The 17,350-nt window shown below is 36.8% G+C and overlaps 1 protein-coding gene across 1 annotated transcript in view; it reads right to left on the bottom strand.

Annotated features, from left to right (window-relative positions):
- Net1 (neuroepithelial cell transforming 1) overlaps positions 1–17,350 on the bottom strand; it is a 49,077-nt gene that overhangs the window by 26,592 nt on the left and 5,135 nt on the right. The window contains exons 2-3 of the mRNA XM_005383837.2: positions 6,638–6,704; positions 1,908–1,967 (exon numbers count right to left, since the gene is read on the bottom strand). Coding sequence (XP_005383894.1) covers positions 1,908–1,967; positions 6,638–6,704 — 127 coding nt within the window. The remainder of the gene's footprint in view (positions 1–1,907; positions 1,968–6,637; positions 6,705–17,350) is intronic.

Genomic DNA, 17,350 nt, shown 5'->3' with positions numbered 1-17,350 from the left:
TGTGAACATGAACAAATAAAATTATAAAATTATATATTTTTTTTTAAAAAGAGAGGGAGCCTTTTGAGGATTCATGGCAATGTATCTTTAGCTGTAATAAATTTTTTCCATTTAAATATTTTTTTAAAAGTACTTATCTTTAAAACATTGAAAATAATTGACAGCTAACAAAATATTAAGACATGAAGTACTAGAACAGCTGCAGTGTGCTTCAAAATAACCCAAGGGAGGCAAAAGTGAGTGGACAGATGAAACAAAATTGATCTGATCATATCCTGGTAACTGCTAAAGCTGAGCTAAAGAAAAGTAGATCTGACTACATAAATATATGTGGCAAACTATCTTATAAAAACTGTCTTACTTCTGTATACAATTTGATTGGAAACATATCCAAAAATACTCGGGGTTGCCAGTTCAGACTTTTAAAATACAACATTTTTTTTCTAGGTTCAAGGATTAAATTTATTGGTACATTTTAGGTATAAATAATGATCACATTTACCATAGGGAATTTATACCTCTACATGATATAATCTGATTCTTCTTTGTTCCCATTCTCCGCCCTTTGAGCCTTCTTCCCCTCTTTATTTACAAAAGCTTTGTTTCCACTTTTCCTTCTTTTTTCATCTTTTTCCCTTTTTTCCTTTCCCCTTCCCCACTCAAGTTCCCCTTCCTATTTGAGTAGTTTCTTCCTATTTCATAGTATCTATTATTTAAATGCAACTGAAATTGTTTTGCAAAAAGCCTAACACTTAAAACACATAATTCTTATAAGAAGATACTATATACTATAAGGAAAAACCTGACTTGCTGGATTTGCTAAAATGTCAATAGGCAATATCTATAAAAATTTAAGTTTTAGAGCCAGGCATGATGGCATACTACTATAATTCTAGAACCCTGGTCAACTGAGGCAGGAGGGTGGCAAGTTGGACACCAGCCTAGGCACCTGAGATTTATCTCAACAAAAAACAAAACAAAACAAAATAAAACAAAAGGCTAGGGATGTAGCTCAGTGCAATGGCCCTAGGTTCAATCCTCAGTACTGCTTAAAAAAAAAAGGCAGCAGTGGAGAATACTGTTTTTATTTTGCTTTTATTTAGTAAGAAGTAGGAGCTACTGATGTAAGTATGTCAAACATTCAAAACAAATCTCATTTTAAAAATGTAAAGCTTTTTTCATAATAATCTTTTCTCTAAAACTAAGATGCTTTCATAAAATTTGCCATATGGCACAAACTGTGAAAATTCAACACTAGTAGGCTTTTGTAACTTATGTGCAACTCTACAAAAAGAATATGGAACTTATTTTACAGACGTGTGCACTGAATTTAGTTTACCGTAAGACTCACGTGAGGCCTAGAGGCCACATCTGACTTGTAGAGTTGCTTTATCTTTTTTTAACTGACTCAGTGTTTTTAAAAAAATTTTCTTATTTTTTGTCTTTATTTAGAGACATGGCCTCGCTATGCAGTTCGGGCTGGCCTTGTTGACTTAATATTTAAAGTTCAGATTTCACGCGAAGGTCCAGATTCTGCCAGTCCTACGTGCTCCAACGGGTTAAAGCACAGAAATGCTGCCTCTTTCTGAATGGCATGGTGCCTTCCTTTTCACCACAGTCCCTCTGGCTACCTCTTTTCTTTGTATATGTTATGGCCCTGGCTCCAGCACTTGTGTTTGTGGTTACCAGTTACAATCTAACATTGTTTTAAAGAGTGGTTTCCCCTCTTTTTTAAGCGAGACACAGAACAGCAAAATGAGGGTATCTTGAACAGCTGGTACTACTCAGTATTGTACTTGAAAATATGCAACAGACACTCTTCTCTCACATAAAACCCAGTGTTTATTCTTTTCAGCGTTTCCTGCAAATTTTTAAATGGTTTTCTCTGCCAGGGCAGCAAGGCTTACCTTCAGATCAAGGCTGCTAAGGCTCACAACATCATCATCTTTCTCTCTTCGTTTTCTTTTCTGTAAGAAAAAATGATTTCATTCTTTCACAGAAGTACATGTTATCCCATTAAACAAGGAAACTATAAAAATCACTTTTAAAAAGTTAGGCCTTTAGCTGTATGCAAGAGAAAATTATTTTGATGAAGGCCGCTTATAAATCATCTCTGGCACACACTGTCCAAACAGGTATCTCTTAGATCTCTTGCTGTGAAGTCATTCTACCCTCTTAAAAAATCTTCTCTAAAATAGAACTCTCCTGTAAGCCATGGACTATTTGTTAGAGAAAAAGTAAAATATTTTTAATACAGAAAAGTAACAAGAATTTTTTTTTAAAAGGAACCCATTATTTATGGGGGGAGTCCTTCACTATGGGGGAAAAAATTCTTTTCTCATGCCAAAGTAATTAAGACTTGTTGCCTAAAGAAGGATTATCAACTAGAACACCCACATCCTTGAAGCATTTTCTAGCAATAATTCAGCTCTGCCGGTGCCAGCAGCAGCAGAACTGTGTATTTATCTATCATTTCTAGTTCTTAATCAATGTTGAGTAAGTGATCTTACATAACACTTCATTATCCCCCATCTCAAAATAACTCATCACATTTCTTGTGACACAGCCTAGCTCTTATGAAATCTTAAAACTGACCAACCAGGGGTTTCTTCTATTTCTTGGCCCCATAATGGGAAGAGATTGCTGGGAGTCTGACCACAATGAAGCAAGACAGAGTCAATAGAAAAACTGAAAAAGGAAAGAGAAAGTCCAGATAAATGTGGAAGAAATAATACAGCCAGGAAAAGAGAAGGGAAAGAAGAAGAAATTTTGTATGTATGTATATGCAGGATAGTTAACATGGCTGTTCTACTGTCTTCTATTTCTTTGCTGAAAGAAACTGTCAATGAGTCCTTGATTGATCAGTATTGCATGTCTATATCTGTTTTCACGAGAAACCACTTTGAAGATATCAATATGCAATACAACAAGCATTGTTAATTCCCTACCTCTTTGTTTGTAACTCCGCATTGTCTGCACTGTTCTTTTGCTATTTTGTAAAAGGTTGTCTGTCTGTTAATGTTTTCCTCCTTCTATTTTTAAAATTAAAAAAAAAAAAAATAATAGAGCCAGGAGGACTTAGAAAGCAAACCACCATGAAAACAACAGAGGGAAGTTAGAAAAGCTATCTGAACCAAGCCTCTTTGTAAAAGTGGAGGACTACAAAATGCACATAGAAATGAACAAAAATTCCAAAGTCAAACTCAACACAAAATCACTGTAAAAAGAGAAGGGGCTACACAAGTGGTAGTCAAGCTAAGGTGTGTATGCTGTAGTGGGCTGTGTGTATCACTGAATGTTCTAAAAGGCTATGCTATACTATTAGGGATTGAAGCCACACAAAAGTACAATATACTATTTTAAATTGCACTGGAAGACATTAAGAAATTGATATAAGAAACAAACAAATAATATAAATAAAAATTGGGGGAAAAAACCCTCAAAAATAGTTTCAAAACTCAAAGAATGTTTACTGACCTAAAGATCATCTCCAGAAAAGTATGAATTATGTGACTGCAAATTTGAAAAGCCAGGGGCTGGGGATTTAGCTCAGCGGCAAAGCGCCTGCCTGGCAAGCGCAAGGTCGTGAGTTCGGTTCCCGGTACCGGAGAAAAACAAAAAAAAAAAAAAAAAAAAAAATTTGAAAAGCCAGGTAATCAGAACTCCTGTATTTATGTATTATCTGTGAGCACATTTGTATTAGCAAGTAATGATATAAATAAAATATAGAAGATATAATGGTGTTGTTGACAAGGGTTAGCGTACAGGTTGGGGATGGAAGGTTTTAAGTGGGGAAGGAGACAGAAAAGGAAGAGGAAAGAAACTGTCACGGCAAAAAGACTGTAATAAAGGAAAAAGTACATACATGATTATAGGACACTGTATGTATGTGTGAGTATACTTATAAAGAAATTTAACAGGTTTTAAAACATTCTGCTATAATTTCTTTTAAATATTTTGAAATTCCTACCTCTTTAACCCATCTAGAAATTACACATGTATGTGCATAGCTTGAGGTAGTACCGTAATTACATCCAACCTCAAACCATTTGATGGGAGCCCCATTCCTTCATCATGTCTATGATACAGTAAGGCCTCACACATATACACGTCATTTTTTGGCTTCTCTATTTTGTTCCTAGATCTACTGTCAATTCCTGTGCCCTTATCACACCGTGACTTAATAACTAGTAAAGTAAGTGATATGCTTCCTATCTTGTATACTACTTCTGTTTCAAACCCTCCACTCTTCCACATAAATTGTAGAATGAGATCTATTAAAGTCTAACAGGATTTCTATTAAAACTGCACTGAATATGGAGCAGTTTGAGAAGAACTGACATTTTTATGATAGGCTTTCCTTATATGAAATTGTGTATGTGTCCATTTAATTAGGTCTTTATATTCTTCTTTAATGCTTTACAATTTCCTCCAGAAAATTCACAATCTTTTCATATTTATTCCTAGTTTTTATTGTTCCTGTTTTCATAAAAGTCTTTAAAATTACATTTGTTTATTGCTAGCTTATATAAATTCTATTGACTTCTTTCTAAAGTTCTTATTTGAAATCATTAGTTCAATAGCTACTACTAATATTCTGTTGGATATTCTACACAAACAATTACTGTCTCTTTGTTTCTAATTTGTATATCACTTTTTAAAATCTTACTGTTTCATTGAATAAACACAGTAATAGTTGTGTTCTCCTAAATTTAAAAGTAATGTTTCAACCATTTTATCCTTACAAATGCTGTTTGTGGTGGGTCTCACACTAAGGAGGTTTGCCAAGAGTTTTATCATAAATGAGTGCTCATTTTCTTCTCCCTTTTACTTTTTCCTTCGTTTTCTTTGTTTTACTGTTCTTTGTCTAGCCTCTAGAATTAGATCCTTAATTTTCGTTCCTTTCTCAAACTACAACTTAAAAAGTTATCTCTTATTACTCCATCATATTCCAGAATTTTTAATACATAAATCATGAGATACAACCTCTTTTGTCATAAGAGACCTCTACCAAATTGTTTTCCTAGGTGGGATGTACTCATTTCAGAGACTGCAAGATACTGTCTTTGGATTGCAGGAGGAAAATGCTGAAACTTCATTTTTAAATGTATTTTAAATCCTTAAAAAGCTTTACTAATAACTAATACACAGATAAGGAATACATATATCATCACTTACATTAAAAGATTAAAAACAATGGTGATCGAATCACCCTTAATAAGAAGTCAACCCCAAACTGAAGTTATCATGACTATTTAAAATACAGATTCATGCCCACTACCATTAACATTACCTTATATGAAAACTGTGCTTTGAGATACTAGCTAACAAAGGCAGTACAAAGATATGTAAATTATAAACAATTGTATCAGGAGTACATGTTCAAAATATGTTTGCTGGTAAGTTTGCACAACAAAAATATGGAGATCCTTTTCCACTGAACTTTTTCTGTTTAAGGGTAGTTTCATCAACCTGTAAGGGAAAGGGGTCAAGAGAGGAAATGCTTCAAAGGAAAAGGCAAACATTAAAATCATGAAACTTTTGCTATGAATGCTCCATTGGCTAAATTCATGTAATGGATATAAAAGTACAGAAATTTGAACAGGAATGCCCCCCAAAAATACACATTAAGTACAAAACAACAACACACAAATTGGCAGATCTATTAGAACATCACCAAAACATAGAAAGTAGTAGTATCTGGCCAATTAGAAACAGAATTATCTTTGCTATTTCCTTCAAATAAAACTCATGATCTATTTGTATATACTTTATTTACACATGTATCATAATCCATTGAGTTTTTAGTACAGAAAGAATCAATTTCCTGATGTCATATCGAAGCAGAAATCCCTAAGAGCAGCCATTCTGTTCAATAAAGTTGCAGTCATTCTGTTCTATGCCACTGAACTCAGCTAAAGCATAAGACTTGACAAGTTGAAACTTCTGTGAATGTGCTTAGAACAACTTTGCTACATATAACCATGCTCACCACAAGATACCCATTGTAGTATAACCTTCAGCAAAAGTTTATCTTGTTCTTGTAACTTCTGTTTGCCACCCCATAAATAAACAAGCTCTCTCTAAACAACACCTCAGTCTTTGGAGACTACTCCTCTAGGGTCTGCTAGTGTGAATAAAATTTCCTTTCTTCTCTGGAGCTCCCGGCTACTGTTGACTCAATTTTTCCCACAACAGTATCACAAAAAATTACATGCCTATGTAAAATCTTGCCATAAAAATAATGGAACAGTCTCTATGTATTGAGATAATCAATACAAGAAAAGAATTCTACCAAAGCGTAAAATTTTTTAACCATGAAAAAAGCTGTTAGAGAGTATGCATAAAAATAATTTCATGTTTCATAATATAGACTCAATGTAGGAGTAAGAAAGGATAGTTAAAAATTAAGGGATATGAGTACTTTGCAAAATATTTTATGTACTTAAAGGAAAAATTTTTTCTAGTTTATTAGTAGAAAGGACTAAATTAGGCTGTCAAAGATGGCTACAGAAATTCTGTTCCTCAAGACACTCAGAAGTACAAACAAATGAACCATGTAACAGACTGAAAGACAACCCAGGAATTAATTCCACCTAGTGCCTTAATTAATTAATTCCATCAGATGTCTACTCACCAAGGTGAAGTCCCAGTGGGGGCCAGGTGTTAAAAAGGTAAAGGAGCTACCCCTCCGAAGGGAGTACCTTTTAACAGAAAAAAGAAATAAGCAGAATAACTTTAATATAATAAAGCACAAGACAGATAAAAAGCTATCCTTCCCATAGTTTCAAAATTATTTGTAGTCTGATTCAATCTTAGAAGTAGGAGAGACAGTATAACAAAACAGTATATAACATGGCATAGATTGGGATCATTTTCAGAATGTTTACAGTGAAAATGTCTATATAAAATTAGTGAACACATTATTTAAAAATTCATTAAACTAAGCAGAGTTTAGTTTCAGAAGCTCATGTCTAATTCAATAATACATTTAATAGATCAAAAAATTTTGAATAATACATGAGACAAAAGTCGCATTTAAGACTAAAAACTGAAATTGTTTTTTTTAGAATTTCCTTTTGCACTTTCCATTCAACATAAAGAAATAAACTATGACAATGTTATAACAGCCTTTATTCACCTTTCTGAAATATAAAGCTGTTTATAATATACTTTATTTTAAAATATGCAGAAAAAATCATGAAAGACAGCTGCTACAGAAGATACAGTTCATAAACTATACTTACTTGTAGTCACTTCATAGGTAAAGAAATGTGGAACAGAGGAGCCCCCTACACACACACCTGTCAAAGTGAATGAAGACTAACCAATTGAGAAAAGCAGACTTCTGAGCTTGCTGTAGCGAAGTCTGCCATCCTCACTTGCATTTGAGAGACTCAAAGCAGCTAGAAGAATATGAAACTTTATAACTGGAAAAAGAGGCAGCTCAAATATGACATGATCAGGGTTGTCAGGTCGTCGTCCATTTGTAAATTTTGTCTCTTACCCTGACCCTTAGGTTCTTTCTTCAGTATAAATTACAGAAACACCACCCACAGTTCTCATTCCTGCAAAAATTTACACACTTAAATATGCTTCCATACTTTTCTAAATTAAATAAGTAGAAGTGTTTTACATTTTGTTAAGGAACACAAAGGAAAACAGCCATGGTGCTTCACAAAAGAATGAATACTTTAATACTAAAGCTCAATCTGAAAGAAAAATAGCAATTAACAAAGTAATAAGATGGGATGAAATGAATTACATTCAGGATATTTCAAGTGGTTTCTTTTGTTTGACAAGACATAAGAAAGGACTAAATCATGATGAAAGGCCTCATGTACTACATGGGCAATATGGACTTGAACTCTAAGTAACATGAAGGATGGGATGGAAGAGGGCAAAACTGGTCAAAAAAAACTAACTGGAAGGCAGCTTAGCAAGGCTAGAGAGGAGCAACTGAGCGGAGAGAGGGTTAAGTGACAACACTGATAAAACAGAGGTTTCCTCCCTAAGACTAGTTTCACTTATTACCAAGGTTTCTGACATGGGGAAATATGACATCACTAGCAAAATGAGGATTTGATGCAGGAAGGTCTTAAGACACTGAACATACATATTCCCTAGGTATTTATTTGGGAGAGATCAAAACAGTACTCAAGGAGCTTAAATTTTCTTCAGGAGAAAAAGGAACTTAAGGAACTGATTAAACTACTTTTTCTTGCCACTACATACAAGTCAAGCAACAATAAAGAAAACAGGTATGAATTTTTTGATAAAACACCAGAACAGATATTAAACTAAACGAAGTATCACTAGAAAATACATAGGTGTATTATCAACAAATGGCAAAAAGTTATGGAAAAGACAGGACCTTTACATCATGAGTATACAGATTACATTTTTTTAAACTGCCCTTAGAAAATACTGTTGTATACTAAACGGAGAGCTACGGGTGGGGAGCGGAGTGAGAAGAAGCAGTTAGGATCACGAAGAAAATCTGTGATCTAGTGGAAGCATGTATTACAAAGTGATGCTTACACTATTCAGTAAATACTTCTGTAGGGGTGTAAGACAAGTATTAGGGAGAATTACAAAACCAAAGTTATTCATTTCTTTATTGTGTAGAAATGGACTATACTGACAGAAAGAATTTGAGTTGTGAAAGCTAAAAAGAAAAATAGTTCTTAAGAATCTTAAAATATAGTTAACAAACTGGAAAAGTATTTCCAAATGGATGCTAAGATTCTTTCCACTACCCTCTGTAATCAGCTTCACAGTAATGCTATTTTTTCTCATTTCAATAACAAGTTCCTGTTTATTTTGAATACCCATGGAAAAAAGAAACTTAAAATACAAATTGTGCCCAGAAAGCATGTGTAGCAGTGCCAACTTTCAAAAACCTTGGAAAGACACCACACTTCAGACTCAAATGTAATACCTATTTTAGATTCTTGTGGGAAAACATTTTCAGTTTCATAAAACATAAAAAAGTGGCCTTTCCAGAAGACACGATGGACAACCCACTTACAAGAAGGAGGGATTCAGAGCCTGAAATAAAGAGCTAGAAGAGGCAATCCTTCAACTTTTCAAGAATATTCACCCATATATTCAACATATTTGTCCATATACCCCAAATTACTCTAACATTTAAGCAATAAAATAACACATTGAGAAACTAGTATGCTTAATTAAAGTATTTATTTAATTTCACTATCATTACCCTGGGCCTCTATGTTGGTTTGGGGGTTATTTTGCAAGGAAAAACAATATTATACAGGACACATATTTTATATGATTATTTATAATAGTCACCCAAAGAACGATATACAAGAGAGTACAGGAAATCTGTCTACACACTCTAGACCAAGAATCCAGCTGAGGGCCTGGATCCTGTGATAATGTCTTGCATGAGTCCAGCTTAAGACCTAGAGCTCATAACAATGCTTCCCATGAATCCAACTGGAAGCCCAGAGCCCATAACAGTATCTCATGCAAGCCTGTTTCACAGATCTGCACTGGGAAGGCCCAAAGGTCAGTGGTGGAATCTAGAAAGTCTGTGCCAGCAGGATAAAGGATCTGAGCTAGCAGGCTGAGGGATCTGTACTGGAGCCAGGAAGCAATGCTCAGAAGAACCAAGAGACACTCAGAAGAACCAGAGCTCCCCCGAAAGGTACCACAGCCATCCTCAGCAACAGTGAGGTCAAGATGGCCAAGTTCCCATCAGGGAAGGCAATGCAGCAAGCTTCTCAGGAGACCAGCAGTGCACCATCTTTCCCTCTGGGGCCAGGAAGTGATGCTCAGAGTGAGGACCAGAGCTCCGCCAAAGTGAACCAAAGCCATTCTCAGTGCCAGCAAGGCCCCGAGCTCCTTGGAGCATGAAAACAGCCAAGTTCATCAGGAAAGCCAGCATGACGAACTCCTCCAAAATAATCAATAGCTCCCTGCAGTTTCTACCAGCTCCCAACAGCCTCTCTCGGCTCCCAACAGCTTTTCAGATCCCAACAGCCTTCTCTCCTTCTCCAGTTCTGCCTCTTATGCTGCTGGCAACAGTCCCCAGGTGGGCCTCCCACACCCAGCACCACACTTACTCAGTTCTGCTGGGGGTTATAAGCTGACCGCCAGTTATCAATCCACTACAGCCTCTAACACACTTCCTTTCATATTACTTAATAGGTTTCTGAACAATGTAAATTACTCATATACTAAACTTGTTTTAATATAAATAAAGCAAAATTAGAATAGTATAGTTGTTGCTCAAAAAGAGAATCACTTTTTTTTTTTTTTTTTTGGTCTTTTTGAGACAGGGTCTTGCTATGCAGGCTGGCCTTGAGCTCAATTTGTAGCCCAGACTGGTCTCCAACCTGTAATGATCTTCCCGAGTGCTGGTATTACAGGTGTGAGCCATCATGCCTGGCTGTTGATTCCTTCTTAAGCCAAACGGTATTTTCAGACATTCTGATCTGTGTCATTGCTCTCCTCCATTATGGCAGATAAGAGCTGAAGTAGAATTACAAATAGCAGGAAAGTATGCAAACTCAATGGATATTTTCAAAAAAATATATCAAACAACATTATCATCATCAAAAAGAATATACACTCTTGAAAGAAAAATACATGAAGGTTATTATAATAAATGTACAATGGAATGAAGTTTTTTTAAAAAAAGATACACCAAGTGGCTACTATGTGATAAATACCATATATATCAGCATTGAGAAAATATAACTTGTCGTGGTTTGTCCGGATGTCCCCCCAAAGTGTCATGCAGTCATGAGGTGGATTTCTAGAGGTTTTGATTGATCCACAGTCCAATGCTAAGATTATGGGTGTAAAAGCAACACCTACCCGGGGTGGGTAGCCTGCATACAATATAAGGGAGGGAAAGGCTTGCTTAGTGCTCCTCCCTTTTGCTCTTGTTGCTTTTCCTGTTGTCTGCTGCTGTGAACGGTTTCCCTGTGCCATGTGCTACTCTGCCTTGGAGCCAGCTGATTATGGACTGAAACCACCACAAACTGTGAGCTAAATAAACCTTTCCTTCCTGAATTTTGGGCATCACGTATGTTGTCTCAGAAACAAGAGAAGAGTAACCAAGATACAATTTGGTACGAGGAGTGGGGTCGTTGATGTGACTATACCTGACTATGTGGTTCAAAAGCCTTTGGGAATGGCTTGTGGGAAGAATCTGGAAAGGTTCAGAGATGTCACATGAAAGAGTATGGCTCGAACACCTCAGGCTGATCTATATGGGAGATTCTGGTCAGAGCTTAGAAGACCAGAAGGCTGATAGAAATCCTGCCAGTAAAGATGGTGTTTGGGAGGTTTCTGCTGGTAAGGACTGCACTGGTTGTTGGACTCCAGATGATGTGTGTTATGGCTTGGCAGAAAGTTTGTCTGCATTTGCTCCTGTCCAGAGACTTTGCCTGAGGCTGAAATTAAGGGCAGCAGACTGATTAATGTGGCAAAAGAAATTTCAAGGCAATCCAATGATGAGGCGGTGGCATAGCTGCTATTGGGGGCTTTTAGCCCCATTATGTTGAGAATCAAGGGCAGAGCCCAGCAGGATGATTTAAAACATTGTGAGTTTGGCCAGAAAGGAAGCTCCAATAAAGCTGTGGACTGCAAAGTTAGAGTTGAGGAGATCTCAATTGCTGAGAAAGAACAGAACACAAAAAGGTGGCCTGAGGGCATCACAAGAAGCAGTTAAGTCTCCACCCTTTGCAGTCTCAAAACTGCAAAAGTGAAAGACTGCTTTGACAAGAAAGCCACAGAGCGCCATGTTCCAGAATGGCAGCAGCTGCACCATGTGCCAGAATGGCAGTGACACAGAGAATTTGTTCCTCAGAATGAGGTTCTGAGTGCTCAGCAATCCAAACACTTGACCCCTACAGCCAAGAGAAAAGAAAGCATGCCTACTGCTCTGGCTGGCAGCAGACCTTGGCATCATCCATGTGGCACTGGTTTTGGGTACATGCAGAATGCAAGAGTTCTGAGGTTAAGGCTTCTACCTAGATTTCAGAAAGCCTGGAAGGCCAGGCAGTGTGTCCAAGAGGGCAGTGTGTGAAGCTGTGAGTGTGAAGCAAAAGGTGCAGTGGAGACCCCAGAAGTTTGGAAAAGCCAGGAATGTGGATTGTCTGAGGAAAGCTGCAAGGAGGGAACAAAGTAGGCCCAAGAGAGAAGCCAAGGGAGCTATAACCACCAGAGGTGTTGCAAGGGCAGAGTCATGTAAGCCCTTTGGAGCTCACAATGTACCACAGATTACTTCAGATGTCCCACATGGAACTACAGGACTTAATGTTTGTCCTGCTGGATGTTGGACTTGCTTTGGTCCCAATGCTATGTATCCTCCTGTCTGTACCTTTTGGAATGGTAATGTTTCCCTTGTACTATTGAATGTTGGAAGTGCTTAACTTTTCATTTGTATAGGGGCTCACAGCTAACGGTTTGCCTTAAATCTCAGAGGAGGCTTACAACTTGGACTCTTCAGCAATGCTGAAACTGTTAGGACTTTGGCAACTCTTAGAGATGGACTAAAATGTCTTTTGCATAAAGTGATATACATGAGTCTTTGGGGGGCCAGGGGCAGAATGTCATGGTTTGTGTCTGGATGTCCCCTCAAAGCCTCATGCAGTCATGGGGTGGGCTTCTAGTTTCTGATTGACTCATGGTCCAATGCTGAGATTACGGGTGTAAGTGCTACTCCTGCCCTGGGGTGGGTAGCCTGCATGCACACAAGGGAGGGAAAGAGGTTTGCTTGGTGCTCCTCCCTTTTGCTCTTGTTGCTTTTGCTGGTTTCTACCACCATGAACCGTTGCCCTGTGCCACGTGCCACTCTGCCTTGGAGGCAGCCAAGTATGGACTGAAAGCTCCACAAACTGGGAGCTAAATAAACCTTTCCTTAATTTTGTGTGTCAGGTATTTTCTCAGTAACAGGAGAAGAGTAACCAAGAAATAACTCTTCTAATTAGTAAGGAAAACCAAGTAAATAAACTATAAAGATACAAGCTTATCATAAAGTAGATACTTAGAGGTTTGCAGTGAAAACAACCTGAATGAGTTAGCAAAGTAATATATATGATATATATTATATATATAACTTTTTTTGTTGCTACTGAGTATTGGACCTAGGGCCTTTGCACTGAGCTGTATACACAGACATTTTTAAATTTTGAAGAAAGGTTTTCCTAAGTCTTTTTGTTGTCCAGGCTAGGCTAGAACTTGCAAACCTCCTGCCTCAGCTTCCTAGAGTGTTGGGAGTTAAAGGAGCAAGCTGTCATGGTTGGCTAAAGGAATTATTTTTAAATAATTAAATGGAATGAAAGAAGTAATAACAGGAAAAGAGTGTATACACTCACTGAGGAGAGAAAGTAGGGAAATCACACCTTTCACAATAGCATAAAAGAAAATGAAATACTTAGGAATCAATCTAACAAAGGAAGTAAAAGATCTTTACTTTGAAAACTATGGTGCCCTGAAAATGGAAATCAAAGAGGTATCAGAAAGTGGGAAAGATATCCCTTGCTCTTGGGTAGGAAGAACCAACAAAGTGAAAATGGCCATACAGTACTTTCAAAATTGTTATACAGATTTAATGCAATCCTGATCAAAATATTAATAACATTTTATCAATATTTACCTCACAAAATTAGAGGTATCAATCCTAAAATTCATTCAGAGCCAAAAGAGAACAGACCTAAAATAGCCAAAGCAATTCTGGGCCCAAAGGCAAGGTAGAGAGCATCACAATCTCTGACTTGAAACTATACTACACGGTTACCATGCTACAACAGCATGGTGCTGGCAAAAGAACAACACCCAAGGATCAGTGGTACAGATTAGAAGATGCAAAATTATGCCTAACACACTCAGCCACCTGATGTTTGACAAAGGGGCCAAACACCTTCACTGGAAGAAAGGTAGTCTCTTTAATAAATTGTCCTGGGTAAATAGGCTTTCTACATGCTGAAAATTAAACCGAGACCCATGTCTCTCACCATGCACTAAACTGAAATAAAAATGCATCCAAGATCTAAATATTAAAACAGAAACACTAAATCAGCTGGAAGACAGAATAGGTAAAACTCTGGAATACATAGGTGTAAGCAGACTTTATGAACAAAGTCCCTATTGCACAGGAAATATTACAAAGATTCAGCAACTGGCATCTCATCATTTAAAAGCTTTTGCATAGCAAAAGCAACCACCAACAGAATAAAGACACAACACACAAAGTAGAAAAACATTTTTGCCAGCTGTTCCTCAGACAAAGGACTACTATCTAGAATGTGTAAAGAGCTCAAACAAATCAGAACCTCCAATTTAAAGACCCAACCCAAAAATGGGCATCTGAAATGAACAGACACTTCTCAGAAGAAGAAGTACAAACAGCAAATAAATATATGAAAAAATGTATTTCAGTATCACTGGTCATTCAAGAGATGCAAATTAAAACACTGCTAAGATTCCACTCCAGAAAAAATGGCTATTATCAAGAAATGCTCCAACCAATAAACTAATGTTGTTGGGAATTGTGGGGAAAAAGGAACCCCTTCTTCACTGTTGGTAAGAGTGTAGCTTGGTGCAACCAGTGTGGAAACTGTGTGGGGATTTCTTGAAACACTGAAACTAGAGATTCCAGTTGACCCAGCTATTCCTCTCTTGGTTATCTTTCTGAAAGAATTAAAAACATCGTATCACAGCATTATATGCACATCTATGTTTATCACAGCACAATTCATAATAGCTAAATCTTGGAAACAGTGGAAATGTCAATCAGTGGACGAATGTGTGTGTGTGTGTGTGTTTTAATACCATGGAGTACTACTCTGCTATTGGGTTAATAATATCTTTTAGTTATTGCAGGTCTGCAATCTCCCAAAAAAATGTACTGTGAAGGCTAAATAAAGAGGCAAATGGAATGATTTCAGGGCTCCAGGAGGATCAAAGCCCACTCACAGAACTTGAGATTCTCTTGGGGCTAAGACGAAGACCTTCTCTGGGTAGCCCATATTTATTTGGTTATCAGAAGAAGGGAGGGGAGTACTGAAGAAGGCAGGAATTACTCAAGGACTTCCCCAAGTAAGGTATTAAATTAACCCTTAATAAGGACTAAGCTAATCTACCCAGAAGTGAGATGCCTGAGGCTAGTCTTTGAGATTGGATCCAAATGTCCTTAGATCTTGTCTTATCCTTTGAGGCTTTCTGGCTTCATCCACCATTACAGGTTTTAGTAGGGATTAATGACTCACAGAGGTTCACTTACTATGAGTCTGCCATCCATTTCCAGACAAGCAGCCTAGTCTTTGGACAGATTTACAAGGAAACATAAAAAGCCAATTGGTTAATTTAAGTCCTGCTCAAGGCTGCTTCATAGTGGTCTCCATCACTCTGCCATAAAGAGGGATGAACTTCAGACATTTTTAGGTAAATAGATGCACCCTGAGACCACACTCTTTAGTGAAACAAACTGGACACACACGTTTAAATATCAGTTTCTCTGGAGTGAGAGCCTGAAAGGGTAAATAAGGACTAAAATATTATAGATACTGGGCAATAGGAAGAAAATGTTCAAATGGGAAGGGAAACAAAGGGGGCGGGTGGGGAGAAAGGAAGAAAGGGAAAAAAAGGATACAAGGGAAAAAACAGAAAAAAAGGTTTTTGTTGAAGAGGGGCTGAAGGGAGGGGAAGAGCTTAGGGAAAAAAGAAGAATCAAGATACATTATGTACAGGTACTAATTCTCTATGATGAATGTGGGCATTATGTGTATCTAAAGTGTACCAATATAATTAATTTTTAAAAAAGGAATAGAGTATACAACATTAGGAAAAATAAGACTTGAGGTACAGGGACATTCAACATATGCAAAGTATCACTGGAAATATGGTTGCCTCTAGAAATCTATTAAGAATTTCTTGCTACATTACTGGTTCTGCCATGGATCCATTATTCGTAAGTGGAATTTTAAATTTGGTATACAGAGCTGGGCTCCCAGGATTCTCAAATTTCCTAAAATTTTTTGCATATATTTTTTTCCTCAAGGAGTTTTCTTAAGATTTAGAGTGCTATGACCCCCAAATAATACTTTTTAAAAATGAATCAGAGTGACTTTTAAACTACAAATAGAAGCACACTATTGGTCTTACCTTTCATTATTAAAACCTCATTGTCTATCAAGACAAACAAGGCCCCTTTATGATGTATTTCTTATCTCTTAGGATAATCTCTCATCACTATCTACTCCATATCCTTAACTAAATCTTCTCTCCTATGTAACTAGTGTCTATCCACAGTCAACACTCAGACATCATGCACACTTGTCTTGGGGCCTTTTTACATGCTTCTTCTCTATATGAAAACACCCATTTATACCTGCTCTCTAAACTGGTCCTCCAAGACTCAGGCATCATAATAGGGAATTATTTCCTATTCTCTTCAGTTAGGATTAAGTGTTCTTTTTAAATTTTATCTATGTCATTCTCCATATACCACTATAGAAACTCTTATCAAACACTGCATAATTATATAATTAATTTGAATTTGCTTATCTTTCTTTCACACTAGATTTTAAGTTTTTGAACAATATTTTCTGTCTTCAGATTCCTAGAGTTTGGCACTCACATACTCACACTTCCTGAAAAAAAATCGTACCGTATTCTCTTTGTGACACAGCGCAAACCATTCTAAGTTCAATACAGAGGTGCCTTCACTAAAATGGGGTTATTTCTTGATAACTTGTTTGAAAGAATCAAAAATATTATTAAGTAGAATATGCACTTAAATACTTAGCCACTGGGTGTGCTGATTGTACTGTACAGTACTGTAGTTTTATGTTGTTACCATTACAGTACTGCATGTAAGAGTCATGCAAATAAAAGCAAAGTCATCAAGTTGGAATTTCCTTTGATCACTTCCTTGTTCTGAATATAGTGTACATACTACACACAAATCTTCACTTACCGACTGACTCAGTTAATGATCTAGTCACAGAAACAGAACTTGATTGTTAAAACAAGGGATGCCTATAACCTACTGTATTTTAAGCACATTCACTAACCATGTTGTACAAATAAACACAGCATTCATGAAAAGACAAATGTCTTCAAAATATGTATTATTTCTATAATGTCTGATACTGGGGAAAAATAAGCTACCTGACATTTTGTCATATGTGAGGTTGCTTGTTTTACTGGGCTCACAAGAACTATTGTTTCCCATAGTTCCTCAGGTAATAGTAACTGATTCATTTGGAGGTAAATTAAATTCTCGGATATAAACAAACTCTTCAGAAGTGATGTTATCTTTGAAACTTTTTGATATGTAGAAATGTCTGATATCACATGGGTGCACGTA

Source organism: Chinchilla lanigera, unplaced genomic scaffold, assembly GCF_000276665.1.
Source record: "Chinchilla lanigera isolate Chin_1 unplaced genomic scaffold, ChiLan1.0 scaffold00020, whole genome shotgun sequence".
NCBI lineage: Eukaryota > Metazoa > Chordata > Mammalia > Rodentia > Chinchillidae > Chinchilla > Chinchilla lanigera.
This window is presented reverse-complemented; position numbering and strand designations above follow the sequence as displayed.